The 21594-nt window shown below is 44.2% G+C and overlaps 1 protein-coding gene across 1 annotated transcript in view; it reads left to right on the plus strand.

The window, feature by feature from the left end:
* LOC126426594 (neuralized-like protein 4) overlaps nucleotides 1-21594 on the plus strand; it is a 294930-nt gene that overhangs the window by 88930 nt on the left and 184406 nt on the right. The window contains exons 10-13 of the mRNA XM_050088488.1: nucleotides 963-1062; nucleotides 10031-10207; nucleotides 14123-14213; nucleotides 16905-17167. Coding sequence (XP_049944445.1) covers nucleotides 963-1062; nucleotides 10031-10207; nucleotides 14123-14213; nucleotides 16905-17167 — 631 coding nt within the window. The remainder of the gene's footprint in view (nucleotides 1-962; nucleotides 1063-10030; nucleotides 10208-14122; nucleotides 14214-16904; nucleotides 17168-21594) is intronic.

The raw sequence follows: 21594 nt of genomic DNA on the forward strand, positions 1-21594 counted from the left end.
GCGGATCAATGTCCCTGTGGCCTCCTTTCTAGTTCGCAACTGCCGGTAAGCGCAACTTACTGTCGGCAGGCCCACGACTGGCTGTTACTTGTGCACTCAGAAATATTGCACCGAATCAAAATTTTCCTTACCTTAAACTGTGGTGCCGTTACAACTGGTAGATGTGTCTAGCAGATCCCGTGTCGAATAGATCCGTGATTTGTTGCACTGTCAGTCTGGCATTAGATTTCTCCAGTCGCAGTCGTCGAGGGTGGCCGGACGGTCCTCAGTTTGTCTGTAGTGGACTGTGACACCGTCATTTGACCGCTCGCGTGAACCTCGGACACGGTCAGACGTGTGAGGCCGAATTCCTGCACCACTGCCGAAATCAGAATTGTCACCTGTCTGGCGCCGACCGCCGTACCCCGTCCGAACGGTGTCGGCTCTCGTCGGTGTCGCACCTCACACAAATCACTTGTCGACCGCGTCTCACAGAGTCTTCCGTTCGACCGCAGTTAGCTGGAGCGGGAGGCGTGTCGTGTGCTCACCGTACGTCTGCACCGTCGGCACTCCACTGTCCCGTGACGAGTCGGTGTGTGGACCGGTCGGTGAATCCCCAAATGCGTGCTAACTTCGAACACCTACTTTTTTTTCACATCACTTCTTCTGCATTTTATAAATTGTAGTGTACTAATTAGTTTGTTAGCCTCTCACAGAAGCCACAATGTTCACTAACACAAATACCACTAAAATTGAAGAATGCTCACGGTCATCACATTTTAATCTGAAAATCAGTCAAAGTATACCCAGTTTACAGTGCAACCAAAAGTGCCACAAGAATTGCATATCACCTATTTGTGCCTCGTCGAGGAAAGAGAGCTATATCCTGGCAGCTGTCGGAGCAGTAGTGGCTGTACGGTCTCGTAAGAGGGATCTCTCGGACGCTAGTGCCGCACTTGAGACGGTGCCTTTTGTCGTTGCAGATCTGCCCGAGGAGGACAACGTGGACCGGCTCATGTTCCACCCGAACTGCGGCACGCACGCCGCCGTCATCAACAACCACAGGACGGCGCACAGGCCGCAGTGAGTGACCCTCAAACTTCCACGTTAGTGAGCTCTTCTGCTGTACGCTCATCGCCCAATTTATACATTTTCGTAAAGTATCTGACGACATACCGAATTAACACTGTAGTTAACAAATAGCTTGTGACTTGGCCGAATGTGTGCGAGAAATTGTGGTCTGTACTACAAAATGAGTAAATCGCGGAGCTTCCCCCAGATCAGCAGAAATCATTATTGGAGTTCCTTAAGCCTCAGTCCTAGATCCACTCTGTCGTTTCTTGTTGTGTGTGGATATGACCTTCCCAGAGGGATCTCTCTCTCTCTCTCTCTCTCTCTCTCTCTCTCTCTCTCTCTCTCTCTCTGTGTGTGTGTGTGTGTGTGTGTGTGTGTGTGTGTGTGTGTGTGTGTGTGTGTGTGTGTGTCCACTGAACACGCGCACATGGGGGGGGGGGGGGGAGGGGGGGGCAGCTCACCAGTGTTCCATACGTGTGTCCTGAAATGAATTGTAGTCTGTCAGCTCACTACTGCACCACATCCAGAGCTTATTTCTTGTCCAGCCACAAATCGTCAGCACGGCATCTTTAGAGACAGTTTGGGCGGGCCGGATAGCGTTCCACGTCTCGCACCACGTTTGCACTTGTCGTCGTCCACGTTCCCGTGACCCCCACCCGATCGTGTTTGTTTTCACCGGGGCCACCCCAGTTCTCAAGTGGTTCGGGGCCATCCGTGTTTTCCAGTTTGTTGCGGTACCGTCAGACACTATCTGTGCCGGTGGACGACCAGGTTTGCAGTTCTTCGGTGGCTCACCGGGGAACCTTTTACGAGATAGTAGTCGTCCGGGCTCACTTTCGGTGCCGGAGAGAGGATTCGATCTTCGACGGTCCTTCTGAGCCTGTCCGTGAATTTGTAAGATGTTCTTCATAAATTTGGACTCTGAAGGCCCACAGCTGTGTTGAACTTGTGTACGGTTGCAGCTGTAGATAAGCACAGTACTTGTGCCACAGTTCTCGGGATAGTAGGTTTTCCTTGGTGTTTGCTGTCTGTGTGTTCCACAAAATTTATTTCTGGAGGCCTCCTTCAGACAGTGTCTATATGTAAGAGATCTGTCCAGTTTCACACTGGACAGGTTTGTTTATCTGTGTGCTCCGGTGTTGTATTACTGCGGGAAACATCGAGTTTTCGCTTCGAGATCGAAGGTGGAAGACGTGTACTCGACTCTTCGAAAGATTTGACTTAGAGGAGTTAGTTTGATAGTAGACTGACAAGTTTCTCAGTGCTTTCTGCAATGTCAGCTCTATAATCTCGAAAGTCCTCCCTGAGCTACGACTGCTGGGTCATCTGCAGTTAGGGAAATCTCAGTACGATTAGGTGTCGACTGGTCATTAGTCTACAGATTAAAAAGTGAGGGGGCCGGGACACTTCCCTGAGCTGATCTGTTTCTCTGCTTTCTCTGTGGGCTCTCCTTTCCATTGAGAATGACATGAAGTTGTCTATTTTGTGAGAGTGACTGTGATATTGACAAAATACTGATCTCTGAAATTGTTAGCGTATGCGCAACTTAGGCCAATCAATGCTAGCTCTGCAATTTTTTTATTTTTGTACCCTTCTTCAGTGCGTTCTGTCGGGTATAGAATTTGACCTACCTTCGAGCAAATCAGTTACTGACCAGGTAAATTTGTGTCTCCTCATTAATTGTTTGTCAAGCAGAATTAGTGCTTTTTGAGGGTGGTGGAACATTATTATTATTATTATTATTATTATTATTATTATTATTATTATTCACGTATGGGCCCAGTAGGACCACACGAGGTACAATCTGTCAGTGTCACATTTGACGGTTGGCCTTTCTTTGTGCCCAAATTTGTTTCATCCTTTCAGAATGAAGTTTCTTTCTTTCGTCAGACCACATTGTTCCAGTCCTTTTTCTGATTTCCCTCTGACCGACTTTCCAGTCAAATATCTTTTGTCTTAATGTTTTCCTATCTGCAAGGTCTGCCTGAGTTTTACCAGCTGCTGTAAGATCCTCCTTAATCGCAGCAATCTATTTCATTGGCTCAGTTTTAGCCTTACTTCTGTTTTCGTAGAATTCTACTATCTGCTTTGTCAACCCAGTGGGTGCCATTCTTTTAGTGTGCCCAAAAAATTTAAGTCTTTTCTTCAAATAAAAGTTTCTGATCCATAAAGACACTCAGGTTTGATTACAGTGCTGTATTGCGTAAGTTTACTGAATTTAGAAAGTGATTTTTTATTATAAATATTTTGTGTTAATCTGAATGCAGTTGCCATCATTTGACAGTGAACTTCTTTTGCAGCTTCTTCCAGACCGTTTTCTTATATGATTTCCCCAACTATTTAAACTGAGATACCCTTTTCATTTTTCCGTATTTCGTGTTCAAAAACTTTGGTGCTTGTTTATGGCATGTCATGTATTCCATTTTTTTGAATGATATTTGTAGTTCTACATTTCCCGAGACTTCTTTAATAATTTCAGTTTGTTTTTGAGCTGTAGTAACATCCCTAGTTAAAATTGCCAGATCATCTGCAAAGGCGAGTCAATCTACTCTAATATCACTTCTACCTAACTTGGTTGATTGGTCTAAAATTTGAATCAACTTTTGCCCTCGCCATTCTGTAATTACCTTTTCCAAAACACAGTTAAATGGTAATGGAGAGAGTCCATTCTCTAACACCAGTCTTCATTTCAAATGGTTCAGAAATCTCTCCCAAGAGTTTAACTTTATATCTAGCATCAGTTAACATTTCCTTAATCAGTGTTAGAGTTTTATTATCTATCCCTTGTTCCTTTAAAATTTGGAAAAGAGATTCACGATCAGCTGGGTCGTAAGCCTTTTTAAAATTCACAAATGTACAGACAATATTGTAACTAGAAATCCTTTGGTGTCCGAGCGTTAGTTTTAAACCAAGAATTTGTTCCGGACAGGTTCTGTTTCATCTAAAGCCTGCTTGATATTCACCAATTTTATGTTCTAGCTGTTCTTGGGCTCGATCAAGTAAACACTGCGAGTGAATTTTGTACATGACTGGGAGAAGAGAGATTCCTCGGTAATTATTAATATCGGTTCTATCCCCCTCTTTTTGCAATGGATGAACTAGGGCAGTTTTCCAGTCCTCAGATATTTCTCAGTTTTCCAGATATGTCCTACTAGTTGAGTGATCTCTTTTTATAGTCTTCGGGCCAGCTGATTTTAGTAATTCTGCGATTATACTGTCTACTCCAGATGCTTTATTGTTTTTAAGTCTCTTAATTTGTTTAGTTATTTTGATTTCGTCAGGTGCTGTAGAGTTAGGGTTGGTGTTATTGGTTTGCTGTGGCTGGAGTTTATTCACTGGTTCTGGACAGTTCAATAGTTTTTCAAAACGCATTCATAAATTTCAACAAACAGAGAGCAACATAGAAAATTGTAAATAAAATTATTGTTGACGAGTGTTCTAGAAGTACACCCCCCCCCCCCCCCTCCCCCCTTACGGTCTCTCTCTCTCTCTCTCTCTCTCTCTCTCTCTCTCTCTCTCTCTCTCTCTCTCATCTTGTGTGTGTATGGGTGAGAAAGATCTACAACATATGCAGTTCTGTTGTGTAAGATTTGTGGAATGAGCATGGAGTACTGTGCACATCGCCCTATCCTCCAATCAAGATGCCCCTCGACTGTAGTATGACATGGTTTGTTTTTCATTTTAGATTAAGAGCGAGACTAACGTAATGTGTGTGTGTGTGTGTGTGTGTGTGTGTGTCCCATTTGTTCACATTTGTTTATCGGTAACAGCAGTGGTAAATAATTGTTTCTGCTATGGCCCCAGATAGAAATGTGTGAAAAGAGGAACCCTTATTTTCCACAGGTAAGCCCCACGAAGCCATGTGAAATGGCCTAGGGGACGGAGGGGAAAGGGCAAAACTGTGAAGATCTTTTTGTTAATATAGTGTATATGAATTAGTATTTTAGTTGTAAATTTTCAAAATGATGTTGATTGTTATAGATGATTTTTTTCCTTATATTTTGAATTACAGAGGTACATAACCAGTAGATCTTAAATTGACACTGAATCAAACTGAAGACTTTTGTAGCAACCTTTTATATATTCCTTCTTGTATCTCTTCTCCACCAGTGAGTCTTGTCGTAATCTATTCTGAGTCCCATTTAGGTAGTCCAGATCCCACACCCAAATGACAGGACACTCCACATGTATCATAAACGTTTTTCTGGTGTGAAAGTTTTTGAGGTTAATATCGTATTTCTATGGAAGACAGAATTTTCTTGGAAAATTCTGTTTCTTAATCTTCATTTGATTCTTCCATCTGTACTGACCCGAGCTTCCTAATAATTGAGGTTTAATGTAATTGGATAGATAAAAAACATGTACTCACCAAGTGGTGGCAGAACACACACACACACACACACACACACACACACACACACACACACACACACACACAGAGAGAGAGAGAGAGAGAGAGAGAGAGAGAGAGAGAGAGAGAACTTTTGTAGTTAGTGGCTCCTCCCTCCTCCTGGCAGAGGGGGTGAGGGAAAAGGACTGGAGAGGTATATGGAAAGGGGTACAGAGTACGGAGGAAAAGTCACCTTACGGGTGACTTACTACCCAGCTCAGGGAAACTTACCGGATGGGACAATGTGGACAGACTGATTGTCAGTCTTCCCCTCTCGTCCTGTCTGGTAAGTTCCCCTGACCTGAAGGTTCTGGTTGACTTTTCTGAAGTCTACCCATTTTCCTAAAACTCAGCAGTCCTTTTCCTTCACCCTTCTCCACTTCCATCAACTCTTCTGCCGGAAAGAGGAACCGCTGGCAGGTGCGTGCACTCACGTGCGTTCTCCTACTGTTGTGTGACAAGTAGATCTTTTTTTTTTTATCTATCCAATTACATTAATTGTCAAGAAATTATTATTTTCATAGTTATAACATTTGAATGTGTGTGAAGTGGTTGCAGTACAGGGTGTATACGTCCCGAGACAACTGGGAAATCGTGTAAATTATATGGTTAATATTAAAATTGAGTGACATAATGCTTAAACAACAAATTAGCTATTTTGTTTACCTATTGTATGTGAACTGCAAATAAAAAAAGGGGATCAGAAGAAAGAATTGGACAAAGTGCAAGTACGACTCGCGTTCTGAGACTTGCGTACAGACTTAATTTTATATATGGTGATAGCTTTGGACAATGTTGACTGGAATTATCGCTTTCATATTCTGAAGGTGGCAGCGGTAAAATACAGGGAGCGAAAGACTATTTACAATTTGTACAGAAACCAGATGGCAGTTATATACTATAAGAGTCGAGGGACACGAAAGAGAAGCAGTGGTCGGAAAGGGAGAGACAGGGTTGTAGCCTCTCCCCGATGTTATTCAATCCGTATATTGAGCAAGAAGTAAAGGAAACAAAAGAAAAGTTCGGAGTAGGAATTAAAATCCGTGGAAAGAAATAAAAACTTTGAGGTTCGCCAATGACATTGTAATTCTGTCAGAGGCAGCAAAGGACTTGGGAGAGCAGTGAACGGAATGGACAGTGTCTTGAAAGGAGGATATAAGATGAACATCAAGAAAGACAAAACAAGGATATTGGAACGTAGTCGAATTAAATTGGGTGATGCTGCGGGAATTAGATTAGGAAATGAGACACTTAAAGTAGTAAAGGAGTTTTGCTATTTGGGGAGCAAAATAACTGATGATGGTCGAAGTAAAATGTAGACTGGCAATGGCAAGGGAAGCGTTTCTGAAGAAGAGAAATTTGTTAACGTCGAGTATAGATTTAAGTGTGAGGAAGTCTTTTCTGAAAGTTTTTGTTTGGAGTGTACCCATGTATGGAAGTGAAACATGGACGATAAATAGTTTAGACAAGAGGATTAGAAGCTTTCAAAATCTGGTGCTACAGAAGAATGCTGAAGATTAGATGGGTATATCACATAACTAATGAGGAGGTATTGAACAGAATTGGAGAGAAGAGAAATTTGTGGCACAACTTAACAAGAAGAAGGGATCGGTTGGTAGGACATGTTTTGAGGCATCAAGGATCACCAATTTAGTATTGGAGGGCAGCGTGGAGGATAAAAATCGTAGAGGGAGACCAAGAGGTGAATACACTGAGCAGATTCAGAAGGATGTAGGTTGCAGTAGGTACTGGGAGATGAAGAAGCTTGCAGAGGATAGAGTAGCATGGAGAGCTGCATCAAACCAGTCTCAGGACTGAAGACCACAACAACATGGTGATACTGTTGGCTGTGGCTGTGGTTGTGATTTGATGTGGCTCAGTGGCCACTGTATTGACTTCTTGTTTCTAACCTACACCAGTTATACAGCCTGGGTGCGGGGTCTACACTTCGACGTGGAATCCGAATGTTGTCACTGCTGGCATTCACGATGCCGCATGCTTTCACCCATCCTCTCTATTTGAGATGGTGGGTATAGGCTTGCGGCATCGTGAATGCCGGCAGTGACAACGCTACGGGAGGGGAGTGAATGCAGGGTGACTCACACGGGCACACTGGGTTCCACAGTGATCGTGCGAACACAGAGCGTGGGCTCGCCTCGGCCTGCGCCTGGAAATGAGTAAACGGCGCTACGTCACTCACAGATACTGCCCGTTTCTAATTCGTCTGTTTCCACCGACGGTAAGAAATAATGCAAATAACAATTGGGCACATCTTTATCCCCCACTGACAAGGAATAATATAAAGGCCAATAAAGTATGCCTACCACCCGTCCTCCTACCTCGAGTACCCTAACAAATTAGATAAACAGTTTCCTCTGCTACTGTATAAGATCTACAGTCTCTCTCATTCACCAGGCAGCTCAGCACAAAACCCTGAAGAAGGCCACTCATGACAGTGGCCGAAACATCGGACAGTTTTATATGCCGATACTGTGGTTGACAGGCCGGAAGAATTTTATCGAGAGTGACGGTGGCCACGGAAGTTTACACTGATGTGTAAGTAGATAGTTCGTCTGTAGGTCTCGACAAGTGAGTTTGGAATTATCAAAATATGTGGCGTATATGACCGCATCTCTCGATTGCATCGGCTCAGAAGCTTAAATTAGTTACACTATCGAGGGACTGTAGACTTCGTTACCAGATGTATTTTATTTCGACTAGATACCTCTTTCTCTTCCCGTTCCTGAGAAAAAGGGGTCTTATCGGACGGGCAGACAGCCGGACCGACCGAACGCCGCTTAAAAATAGTAGTATTGTAATTAGGAGTCATATAAGGACGAGTTTGATAATCCCACATTTTTCTGTTAGAATATCAAATTCTTTGTTCTTTCCCGAATCCAAACTGCCTCCCCCCTCTTGTGTTTTCCTCAGATTCTGTACCTTATCAGTCGAAACAGAACTGTTGTGGGATCACTTTGTTGTCTCTCTGTCACTGTTAAGATCTACTTCTCTCAGAAACTGGTAGCTATCTCAAATTTAAATTTTAAGGATTACAATCCCTTGGCGGTGTAAAAAATTTGACCTTCTGAGGCAGCACGATGAAAAGACACAGTCATTTGTCACACGTTTCAGTAGTTGTAAACACGCTCATCTGAACTGGTAGGACCCGAACCGTGAAATTTGTGAGAAGCGAGGTTGTACAGCATCACTGAGGGGGAAAAACGAAAGAATTGTGAATTTGTAATTATATCACATCAAAAAATAAAGTTTTTGTGAAAGAAAATGCAAAATTACAGAGAACTTTAATTCGAAACGTGCAATTAAAAAACTTTCTTCAAAGAGTCAGATTCCCAGAACCGTTATCCTGCCAGTATCAGTATCGATAACGAACAAAAATTGTTGAGATTCTCATTTCCAGGTGTAGTGGTTAATAAAAAAGAAAAGAAAAAAGAAGAAAAGAAAAGGTTGAAAATGTGGGAAGAAATGGTGAATAAAAAAGGGTTTTAAAATCGTTAATAACCTTGGAAAAGGGAAAGAATGAAATGCAAATCGGACTATTTATTACAGAAAAGCTATCGAACTTCGTGATTCGGAAAAAATATTGTTGGGGTGGTCCCTGTGGCGTTTCTGAGCAAAAGTCAAACAAATTTCCACTACAAAAATTATTTGAAAGAGGACAGAGAATAACGAAATGTGGTTAAGAGGGGGAAATGGCGTAGATAAGAGTTCATTCTTTACCATGTTAACACGTCTTCTCTCGTGCGATGTCCAGGTCTTGTTCTCCAAAAATCTCCTGCTTCATTTCTGCGTGAAAAGTCTTAGCTGCTCCGAAATTTTGGTTGCTGCTTCCATCCTCCAAATTTCATACAAACTTCCACAATACGTCTCCACATCAATAAGTTATTTCGTCTTCATCCGACCACAACTAACTAATAAGTATGTTAAGCTTCCGCTCTCAAGAGACAAGAGCAGGTAGAAAACAAAAAGAGTTACAATTTTAGTACCTTCATTTTCTTATATATTTTCTCTGCCGTCGAGTGCTCATGCAGCTGCGACGGTATAATTTATATCTGAGGGAACGAGTGTAGCGCGGCGAAATTCAAAGTCCCGCTACACAGGGATAGATGAGATGTCAATGTACACAATTAACATTATAAGACAGTATGTAACGCTCAGAATGGGAGTCCTACTTGCACTCGGCCAATTTTTATTTCGGGTCTTCCTTACTACAGGCGTGTATGTGACCTTCGGAATGTGGCTTACGAAACTTCTTAGCACAAAAAAATTAAATTTTCACAAATGTAACATTGTCAGGTCGAGACTTAATTTCCGTCTACTGTTTCACAAGTTGTGAAGACACTGTGCGTTAAACGGTAAGTCGCAGCTGCTCTCTCTCTCTCTCTCTCTCTCTCTCTCTCTCTCTCTCTCTCTCTCTCTCCCTCCTCTCTCTCTCTTCTTCTTCTTCTTCTTCTTCTCTCTCTCTCTCTCTCTCTCTCTCTTTTTTTTTTTTTTTTTTTTTTTTTTTTTTTTTTTTTTTTTTTTTTTTTTTTTTTTTTTTTTTTTACGACTCTGCGTCTTTCCGCCCAGTGCGATGGACGACTTCAACAATGGCGTAGTGCTGACGAACCGGCCGCTGCGGCCGGGAGAGCTGTTCGAGGTGCGGCTTGACAAGATGGTGACCAAGTGGGCCGGCTCCATCGAGATCGGCGTAACGATGCACAGCCCCGCCGAGCTGGAGTTCCCCTCCACGATGACCAACGTGAGGTAGGTGGGCGGCTGGTGCGCGGCTGCTGGCAGCTCCTGTGTCTGCTGCTTCCTTCCTGTCTGCTCCGTGGCAGTGAGAAAGCAACGACTGCACCTTCTCTCTTCACTGTTTCACTCAAATGCTTAAAAAGTAATGGACAATTTCACGCTGACTATTGTTCTGATACAGTTGGCTAGAATACATCTAAACCTACACTGTGTGATCAAAAGTATCCGGACACCCCCGAAAAATATGCATTATTCATATTAGGTGCACTGTCCTGCCACGTGCTGCCAGGTACTCCATATCGGCGACCTCAGTAGTCATTAGACATCGTGAGAGAGCACAATGGGGCGCTCCGCGGTACTTGTGGGCTTCGAACGTGGTCAGGTGATTGGGTGTCACTCGTGTCATATGTCTCTACGCGAGATTTCCACACTCCTAAACATCCGTAAGTCCACTGTTTCCAATGTGACAGTGAAGTGGAAACGTGAAGGGACATGTACAGCACAAAAGTGTACAGGCCCGACCTCGTCTGTTGACAGACAGAGACCGCCGATAGTTGAAGAGGGTCGTAATGTGTAATAGGCAGACATCTACCCGGACCGTCACACAGGAATTCCAAACTGCATCAGGATCCACTGCAAGTACTATGACAGTCAGGCGGGAGGTGAGAAAACTTGGATTTCAAGGTCGAGCGGCTGCCCATAAGCCACACATCACGGCAGTAAATGCCAAACGATGCCTCGCTCTGTATAAGGAGCATGAACATTGGACGATTGAACAGTGGAAAAACGTTGTGTGGAGTGACGAATCACGGTACACAATGTGGCGATCCGATGGCAGGGTGTGGGTATGGCGAATGCCTGATGAACGTCGTATGCCAGCATGTGTGGTGCCAACTGTAAAACTCGAAGGTGTTTGTATGGTCATGTTTTTCATGGAGAGGACTTGCATCCCTTGTTGTTCTGCATGGCACTATCACAGCACAGGCCAACTGTGGAGTCTTAAGCACCTTCTTGCTTCCCACTGTTGAAGAGCAGTTTGTGGATGGTGATTGCATCTTTCAACACGATCGAACACCTGTTCTTAATACACGGCCTGTGGTGGAGTGGTTACACGACCATAACATCTCTGTAATGGACTGGCCTGCACAGAGTCCTGACCCGAATCCTATAGAACACCTTTGGGATGTTTTGGAACGCCGACTTCGTGCCAGACCTGACTGACTGACATCGACACCTCTCCTCAGTGCAGCACTCCGTGAAGAATGGGCTGCCATTCCCCAAGAAACCTCCCAGCACCTGATTGAACGTACGCCTCCGACAGTTGAAGCTGTCATCAAGGCTAAGAGTGGGCCAACACCATATTGAATTCCAACATTACCGATGGAGGACGCAACGGACTTGTAAGTCATTTTCAGCCTGGTGTCCGGATACTTTTGATCTCACAGTGTACATCTGTACTCAGCAAACCACTTTGAAGTGCGAAGAGTTCGTCCCATCGTACCAGTTATTAAGATTTCCGTTCGCATACGAGGTGTGGTCGGAAAGAACCGGAATTTGTGTTTTTCTCGAAGAATCTTTATTTATTCGTCAATATCAACTGTATCTCCATCAGAGTAATCCCCCTCAGCTTTAGTACACTCGTGCCAAAGCCTTCTCCAGTCTCGGAAGTACTCTTGGAACTCACTTTTCATTACGGTGTTAGTCTCATCTGTGGTGGCAAAACGATGTCCTTTCACGGTTCTCTTTAGCCTCGCAAATAGAAAGAAGTCGCAGGGGCCCGTGTCTGGCAAATACAGTGGCTGAGGTGACTTAATGGTTTTGTTTTTTTAACCAAAAAATCACGAACAAGCATTGTGGTGTGAGCGGGAGCATTACTGTAATGCAATTTCCAGGAGGAGTTTTGCCACAACTCTCGTCGTTTTCTTCAGATAGCTTCACGGAAACGGCATGTTACTTCCAGACAGTATTGCTTGCTTACTGTACGACCACAAGGCGGGAACTTGTGATGCGCCCTATACCACTGCAATAAGAGAAAACACTGGAAAGAAGCATCACATGTGATGGAATTTGTCAAATTTTTTTGTCTCGGTCCATCGAGTAGTTTCCACTGGGATATTTGAGCCTCACTTCCGACGTTACACCTGTATACCCATGTTTCGTCACCTGTTATAACCACCTTTAGAACTTCTGGATTGTTGTCGATTTTGATCAGCAGCTCCCGAGCTGCCTCTGTGTGCCTTCCTCTTTGTTCGAAATTCCACAGTTTCGGAACAGACTTTGCCGCTTCACGATTTGTGCCCGAGACTTCTGAAAAAATTGCTCGGCACGAACCAAAGGATATGCCGGCTTCTGATGGTGATTTGGTGATTTTCCAGAACCCTTTTCTTTGCTTCTTCCACATTGTCATCAGTAATTGTTGTGCTATGGCATGCAGAGCAGTCATCATCTTTGATGTCATCTTCATCCATTTTTAAATGTTTGTATCACTCGTCAACTCTTGTCTTACACATAGTAGATTCGGCAAAAGCCACAGTCGACATATCAAATATGGTGCTGCACTTCATTTGATATTTGAAGAACAATTTAATTCAGATCCTTTGATCCACCTTTTTTGTAAGTAAAAATTCTCCTATGACCCGAAAACACACAACCTTTTTGGCTGTCAACAATAAACTAAATATTCAAAATGGCTGAAGATGGAAACATGCATCAGGAATAGGCATATGAAAAAGATAAAAAAATTGAAAATCGTACGTATAAATCCCGTACAATTACAAAATTCCCGTTACTTTTGTAAAGATGTTTTTATTTGATAATTAGAATAGTTGTAAGTTTAGAATTTTAGGATTGTAACAAGAAAATCAAAAACTTACTTAAGAGTTGACTTTCAATTGACATTTAATGTAAATAATGGACGAAATGCAAAAATTGCGTTTAAGGTATAAAAGCAGGATAAACTTGCTGTCTTAATGTAGGGTTCCATACAAAATTGCAGCCGTAAGAAAGTGCATGTGTATGTATGGTAGTAAGAAAGAAGAAAATGCAAATAGTGACTGCTGATGTTTGATGGGAAAATAACGATTACCAATGTTCCAGGTCACTGTAGAAGGATTTGACAGCAAAATAGCAGCCTACGATGTTCCAGGGTGAAAAAAAAGTGTTCGACTGGAAAACTGCAGCTTCCGATTTGCTAATACAGCAGAAATTGTTTTCCGTGTGATAATTGTGGGCCCTGTGAAATTGTTAGGAAAGAATTGAATACACACACGCACATCGCCCGCAGCTGGAAGGTCAAATGCCTGCACGTGTGCTGTAATTAGTCCGGGGTCATCCTCACGATCCCTGTGGAAGCGATACGTAACAGTACGTTTCCAGATTCGTCAGCAAAAGCAGGTTTTGGAAACTTTGTAAGCATGCTCTGCACTGAGATTGTTGCACACTTCAGAATTGTCCCGCCACCTAATCTGCCCTCTCGTCTGACACAGACACGGTCGTTTACATCTCCTCTTTGGGACTGGAAACATGAAAAGTGCAGCTACAGCCCGCGGCTCTCTCGTCACGACCTCTCTCTTTGCGCACAGACCTACGACGGGAGACTCTCGCGGCGAGTTACTTCTCGGGTCCCGCAGAATTCCTCACCCTGCCGTTTGTGAATGCTGCAGACATATGCTCTAGCGAGACTCCCGCACACTCAGGGAAAGTACTCGCAGGTAACTGTCGGACGGGGGCTACCGGCCCGGCGAATATTCGAATATTCGCAACCCCCCCCCCCCCCCATCCCTCCCCCAGCCCCTAGCCCCTCCCCTGTGCGGACGACTCTGCGAGTACTGTCTGAAAGTACCGAACTGTCCGGTAGCAAAAGACTGACGTGCGTCCCAGTCTGGAGAATGAAGACTAGGCTAAACCGTCCGGTTTCCTCCTGTGCAGGTCCGGGACGTGGATGATGACGGGGAACGGAGTGATGCACAACGGCTCGACCGTCATCCACGAGTACGGCCAGAACCTGGACCGGCTGCAGGTACGGCGCTGCTCCGCTCCCCGGCCGCACCGGGCGAGCCGAGTCGTCGACGACTGGTAGCTCTGATTTGTAGCAAATACATTTAGAACTGTTCGATTTGCTGTAAGTACCCACTCTCGATCAAGTGCTGAGAATATTGTGTAAGGCATTAAACTGAGGATATATCTATCAATAAGCACACGTTACATCCCCCTCGTGGCTGCACCACGGGGTTTTACGGTAGTTTTCCTTTTAACTGTTAAGGTAGGTGTGTTGTACTCTGTGAGCATCATTGTGCTGGCCGACTAACTACGTGCCTGTGCTTAGAGAAGGACCTTCGCGTGCTCTCACTTTCTCGGGTTCTGTACTTCGGAACCCTTCTGAATTGACTGTGTGAATAAATTCATTTTTTCTAGCCGAGATGTCAAATACGAGATCTGGTCAAAAAATTCCGGAACATTCGTAATAACGTGCCAGTGGTGTGTACGAGCAAAATGCAGTTTGGCATCCTTGCACGAGATTTTGTTTACTGTGTAACTGCCCGATGTTTCACTGTTGTCGGTTGTTGTTGTTTGGCGCTGTCTTTAGAGTTGTTTGGCGCTGTCTTTAGAGTCGCACAGTTTGCAATTTTTGAGATGGCGGAGTTAGAGGAATAACGTGTCCACATTAAATTTTGCGTGAAACGCGAGAAAAACTTCACATACACACACCGAGTGATGCAGTAAGCCTACAGTGGTGAGTGCTTGAGCCGTACTCGGTGTTACAAGAAGCTCTCACAGTTTAAAAACAGCCTGACGGAAGTTGAAGGTGACCCTCGTTCGGGACGCCCTTCGACATCTACCGACTACACTCGAATCGGGAATGTCGACAAAATTGTGCGTGCCAATTGGAGACCGACTGTCCGAGAGATTGCAGAAGAATGTTACACTTCAGTCGGATCGTGTCACGAAATCCTGGCACGGAGTCTCAGAATGCACTGCGTTGCCGTCAAGTTCGCCCCAGGGCTCACAAATCACGACCGGAAAGATGTTCCTTAAGAGAATTGTAGCTGGTGATGAGAAATGGTTAAGGTGTTGAGACTAAGGTTCGATCTTCAGAATGGATCGGCAAAGGTTCTCAATGACAAAAGAAAAGCAGCTCATCAAGTCAGGTCAAATGTTGTAATTATGCCGATAGTTGTCTTTGACTTCAGAGAGATCAGTTCTTCGTGAATTTGCGCTCTGGGGAAAAACTGTTAATCTATGATACCTTCGGGACATGTTATGGTGCCTTCCGGAAAACGTGAGAAGGAAACAGGTATAAATGCATCACGATAACTCGCCCGCACATTCTTCCCTGTTGGTGGGTGACTGTTGCACAAAAAACAAAAACCCTGTGCTGCCTCATCCTCCATTACTCTCCAGTTATCTTTTGATTTTTGTGGCAATCCAACCCTTGGAATAAAAATCTTTAAATAACATCAAGACAGTCCGTTTTCTCTATTTTGGTGAAGCTATCTGACCGTGAAGCCGCAGTAAAAATGTTCCATTCTTTCCTGGAAATTTACCAGATTTATCAAACCATTCTAATAAACAGGAGTTGCTCGTAAACCTATGCGAGGGGTATATTTTGATCGGCTTTGAACATGTTGTACTGTAGAGCAAAATAAGACACACACATTTTGTTATATGTGTGGTCCTTGAACATTGTTGGGACAATAACAGATGAAAATAAAAATTCAAATAAAAGTGCTATGGTTTTTAGCGTAAATTACAGCGGTTCCACACAGATTTGTGGGTAAATCATTGTTTTTTTTTTTTTTTTTTTTTTTTTTTTTTTTTTTTTTTTTTTTTTTTTCTACTCCCCCTCCCCACTATTTTGTTTTTCATTTCGACATTTAAGTAATATTAAAATACATACCATCGTGAATACCAAATTCAGTCGTATATGATGAAGTGGTATTCCTAAGAATGACTCTTGTAATGAAATTGCAATCATCCAATGCACTTGGTGTGCAAAATCGAAATGCAGTCTGTATTTTTTTTTACTTTAAGAATTCTGCGCGTCTTCATTATTGTATGGATTTACACTAATGTTACAACAATTAATATAATTAAATCTGAAAAAGCTACAACTTTAAAACAAAACAACATAAGAATACACCAAATGTAAAAAAAAAAAAAAAAAAAAAAAAAAGTAGGTTGTATTTCATAAAATTAAAAATGAGAGAGAGAGTGTGTGTGTGTGTGTGTGTGTGTGTGTGTGTGTGTGTGTGTGTGTGTGTGTGAGGGGGGGGGGGGACTTTTTGGAAAAAAAAACTTTTTCAACAAGTCTGTGTGCATAGTTGTAAATTAAAAACCATAGAACTTTTATATGAAGTTCTTTATATGTGTTAAGATTTCAGTGGTATTCATTCAGATATATTAAACTCAATATTTTTCAAGGGGGTGTTTCACTTCCTTTATTGCTGTACAGAGACATACACAGAAAATGTTTCTCTTATTTTGCACTACAGTAATATATATTTGACACCAATTAAAGCCGAAGTGTATCCCTCGGGTAGGTTTACTTGTTAGTGTAACTGATAGTTGTAGTGTTTTACTTTGCATTTTTTTATAATCTCCAAGTTTGTTTGACGGTTCTGTTAATTTAAACGAGACTCGTTCTAGTAGCCCGTAAGTTTTCCTCCGTAGAATGGACGGACCGAGGACACGACTTGCCCCGTGCCGACAGGTGGGCGACCGCGTGGGCGTGATGCGCACGGAGGAGGGCACGCTGCACTTCTTCGTGAACGGCGTGGACCAGGGGAGTGCGGGGGCGGGCGTGCCGGAGCAGGTGTACGGCGTGATCGACCTGTACGGGCAGGCGGTGCAGGCGACCATCGTCGACCCCGCCCTGGAGCACATGTGCCGCTCCGCCTCGGACACCACCTTCAGCACCACCAACCGCACCGACGCCGCCGCGGCCGGCGACGGAGATGGCACCGCCTCCTACAGGTAACGAGCGGGAGCACTCTTCACGGGGACGGGCGAAAGTGTGCGCCGGACCGAGACTCGAACCCGGGACCTCTCTCTTACTGGGCAGACGCGTCGGCCACTCCGCCGTCCGGACGCAGGTTGTATCGAAAATGCACAGAGTATCTTGGAGCACTCACAGCTTTCTTTCCTTTCTGCTCTCCTCCACCTTCAATTTACATAATACGTATCACTGCTGCGGATTCTGCATCGCGTCAGTTCATTCGCACAAATCCAATAGAACAGGTAGCACGCATTTGTGCAATTGATTTGCCTGAACGGGCAGTGAACCCTCGACCTTCGGTGTGGGTGCACAGTACCGTTTGACCTCTGAGCGGGAACCTGAAATTGCTACGTGAGGGGGATGTGGACGGGGACTCGGGCGTAGGTGGCGCCGTGTGGGAGAGCGTGCCGAGATAGTGCGTGCATTCACAATCGACACTGTGTTCAGACGGTGCAGTGGTTAATGCCACTGCCTACTAAGTGGCAGATTGCAAGTTTGACTCCCTGTCCAGTACACATTTTCAATCGTCACCACCGACTCTCCACAAAGTCCCGGTGCTGCTAATATCGTCAGCTTCTTCCCTTCCCTTTCCTTTCCTTTTCCATCTCCCCCCTATCCAACTTCAGTTTACGTAATATCTATCGGAACTGCGGACATCCGAAAGAACGAGACATCACGCCATCGTGTAAGTGTAGTATAACTTGTTAAAGGGAAGTGTATCGTGTTCCTGCAGATTGTCGTACGTTGGGCGCTTCTCGAGTCTTTTTTGAACGACACCCAGATGGCGCTGCAGAGATGTAGCGTTACTGTTGATTTAAAAGTTGCAGTTGTTATTGTTAGAGCAGTGACAGCTGAGAAATTGGTGGCAGAGTTGTTTGTTTACAATGCAGTATTCTACTTCATCTGGCACGTGTCACTAAAGATACAATCTTTGTTACCTTTTTGTGTGTCTCTACAGTGATCTCTCGATTGGCGTGGCAGGCTTCCTCTCCGACCACCACCCAAGTAAATTGAAAAGTAATGCTAAATCCAATGATATAGTTTTAATCTTTACAGTTTTGTCTTTAAGAAATAATTTCTACCTTCACATTGCACAGTCCCTGTAGCCACTGCACCAGGTGGGACAGTGCCTTGCACCCGCAACATTTGTCATCGACAGCAATTCCCGAAGTCTTCCTGTCTGACCTGTAGCAAAATTATTTTGTAAGAGTCATTTTCAGGATATTTTCTATCACCATACATAGGACAATTGAAAAATATGGCAAGAAGATTGAAGGGTCGAAACGAAAAACCGTGACAAAAGTGTGAACTGAAAATAGAGTTTTGAAGATATCCGAAAACAGCTACGTATGTGCGATGATAGAGAATCGAATTTAGAATGCCGGCATCAAATTCCGAACAAAATCGTACGTACCTTTCTCGAGTTCCGTTTCCCGCCAATTTCAAAAATACGGTTTTAAGAAAAACACATTTAAAATTTTGGGTTGCAGTTATTGCAGTTGCGTCAAACGTACCTCTAGCGTGCGGTCTCTGGACCGTAAGGCAGTCCTTAGAGATCCGAGAAGCGGCCCCCTCCCTCCACCTTCTCTGTGGCTGCGGTGGTCCCGCAGGCCTCGTCGGCAGCTTCTGACGTCTGCTGCTGGATTTTATTTATTTATTTATTTATTTATTGTTCCGTGGGACCAAATTAAGGAGAAATCTCCATGGTCATGGAACGAGTCAATACACGAAATTATAACACGTTAGTAGAAACAGATAAAATGAAATATAAAAAACATATTCAGGCGACAAGTCGTAAGTTTAAATAAAGAAAATGAACAATGTAACACTGGAATTTGCTTAATTTTTTAGCTCTTCCAGGAGCTCCTTGACAGAATAGGAGAAGTGAACCATGAGGGAACTCTACGGCTTAGACTTAAAAGCATTTGGGCTACTGCTAAGATTTTTGAGTTCTTGCGGTAGCTTATTGAACATGGATGCAGCACAATAGTGCACTGCTTTCTGCACAAGAGTCAAGGAAGTGCATTCCACATGCAGATTTGATTTCTGCCTAGTGCTAACTGAGTGAAAGCTGTTAATTCTTGGGAATAGGCTAATATTGCTAACAACAAACGACATTAAAGAAAATATATATTGTGAGGGCAATGTCAGAATTCCTGCAGAAGTAGTAAAGAGCTGACCCAATCTCAGATTCTGGCACATTCATAATTTACTTTATGCCTGGTGAGACACTGTTAAAATTATGTGTCAACTACTTTTTTTCTGCTGCAAATGGAGACACTTTTTTTACAAATCTGCTTGTAACCGATAAGTCTCTCATGAACTTGTGATAAATTTACCAGGTTGTTATCATTATTATTAATTTTTTTGAGAAAGTGTAGTAAGAAAATTACAGGATATTCTCAATATGCTTGTCGACATAATCACCATTCCAGTTAAAATGTGTAGTGAGGTGTGGCATGAGCTTCTCTCTCGGACTGACAGTGGGGTCGAGTGTGCCTTCGTCATTGGCACCCGTGTCTTTGAATAACGGCTTCCGGCACACTCCTCAGTATTTGCAGCCGAGCTGTTCGCCTCGTATCGGGCCACGGAGTGCGTCCGGCGACGCGGCCTTTTCAATAGTGTCCTCTGCACAGACTCGCTCGATGCCCTTCAGAGTCTGTGTGTGCTGCGCACCACCTGTCTCTTGGTGCAGCGGGTCCAGGAAAACTGTCTCTTGCTCGCTCTCGGTGGAGCCAGTGTCACGTTTCTGTGGGTTCCTCGTCGTGTCGGTCTGCCAGGAAACGAGGCTGCAGTCCTCGTACCTCAGCCCGCCAGTTCCTGTATTCCGTCTGACGATCTCAGTGTCGCCGTCTATCGGGAGTTGGTATCTCTTCGGCATCGCCAGTAGTCCTCCCTTCACGGGAATAAGCTCCCGTGTATTAAGCCTCTCCCAGCATCTCGGACAATATCCTCCCGGCCCTCCCACCGAGAGGAGATTATTTTGACTCGGCTGTGTACGAGGCACTGCCTTTGTACCCATCGTCATTTGCTAAGTGGTGCTACCCCACCACTTTGTGCACATTGCGCCCAAATTTTAACTGTCTGCCACTTCTTGACAGAATGCCTATTTTTTTTTTGTACTCTCTCTCTCTCTCTCTCTCTCTCTCTCTCTCTCTCTCTCTCTCTCTCTCTCCCTCCCCCCCCCCCCCCTCCCCCCTCTCCCTCTCCCCTTCTTCTTCTTCTTCTTCTTCTTCTTCTTCTTCTTTTTTTTTAGCAATATGGCGAAGGACATTTAATTTTCAGTTTTGGACCTCCGTTTCTGTATGGTGTCTCTTTTTTTTTTAGCTCTTTTTACGTGTGCCTGTTCTTAGCTGTCTTCTATTGTCAATTGTGGCTGACGTATAGTCATTTACCTCCTCTCTCTTTTTGTATTCTATAGTTTTTGACTTGAACGCGTATGACCCCAGTTGTTTTTTGCGCCCTACAGCAAAACAGAACAAACAAAACGAGCTTCTCTACACCCTCCTCGAAGAACTCTCCCGCGAGCTTCTTCCCACACTTCAGAACCCCTTCCTGCACCCGATCTTCGGTTTAAAATTTAATTCCTCTCACTTGTGCCTTCAGGGAGATGAAAAGATGATAATGTGAAGGCACCAAATCAGCAGAATACTGGGGGCAGTTCAGAACACCGTAACCAAATGAGTCCAAGATCGTTTCGACGGCCGGGGCCGTGCGAGGACGTGCACCGTCGTGCGACGGGCGCACTCCTCTCGTCGGCATTTCCCTCGACTCGTTTTGACTGCTCCGTTTTTGGGCATCTGTGTGATTGTAGGTCCTTTCTCACAGACGAATGTGCAAGGAGGCGACGGACTTTGCGTACACCATATTAGGGGGACGGGGTTCTGCAGGATATTGTGACGAGCCCTAGTACGAGCTCCGGGCGAGTGGCCCTCTGACACGACGTAAGCCGCAGTAAGATTAAGTGTGTCCTGCGTGACAGCCGCTACTGCCCCTGTCACTTGGCAATCCCACGGAAGCCACTTCGAACCTCTGTTGTGACGTGGATGTCTGTACTGTTTCGGGACAGTTTGTTATTGTTGCATGCACAGCATCCATTTACAGACACACAGGACCTTTTTTGCTCCGTTTCAGACAGGAATCTGTCCCTGCAGTTTGTTGGTTTTATTAGTGTTCACCCTGTGTGTGTGTGTGTGTGTGTGTGTGTGTGTGTGTGTGTGAGTGTGTGTGAGATTCCGTGTCCGTCCGTCCATCTGAGTGCTCGTTACAGTATTGTGTAGAAATTTAAAGTAAATCAGTCAAGAACTTTTAGATTCTTAGTAATAACATGTCTCCTTTATGCATTACACATTTGGTGTACAAGATGATTCTTATTAACGTTTAAAAATCCCCAAAGTGAAGTAGA

This window comes from Schistocerca serialis, chromosome 11 (assembly GCF_023864345.2).
Source record: "Schistocerca serialis cubense isolate TAMUIC-IGC-003099 chromosome 11, iqSchSeri2.2, whole genome shotgun sequence".
NCBI lineage: Eukaryota > Metazoa > Arthropoda > Insecta > Orthoptera > Acrididae > Schistocerca > Schistocerca serialis.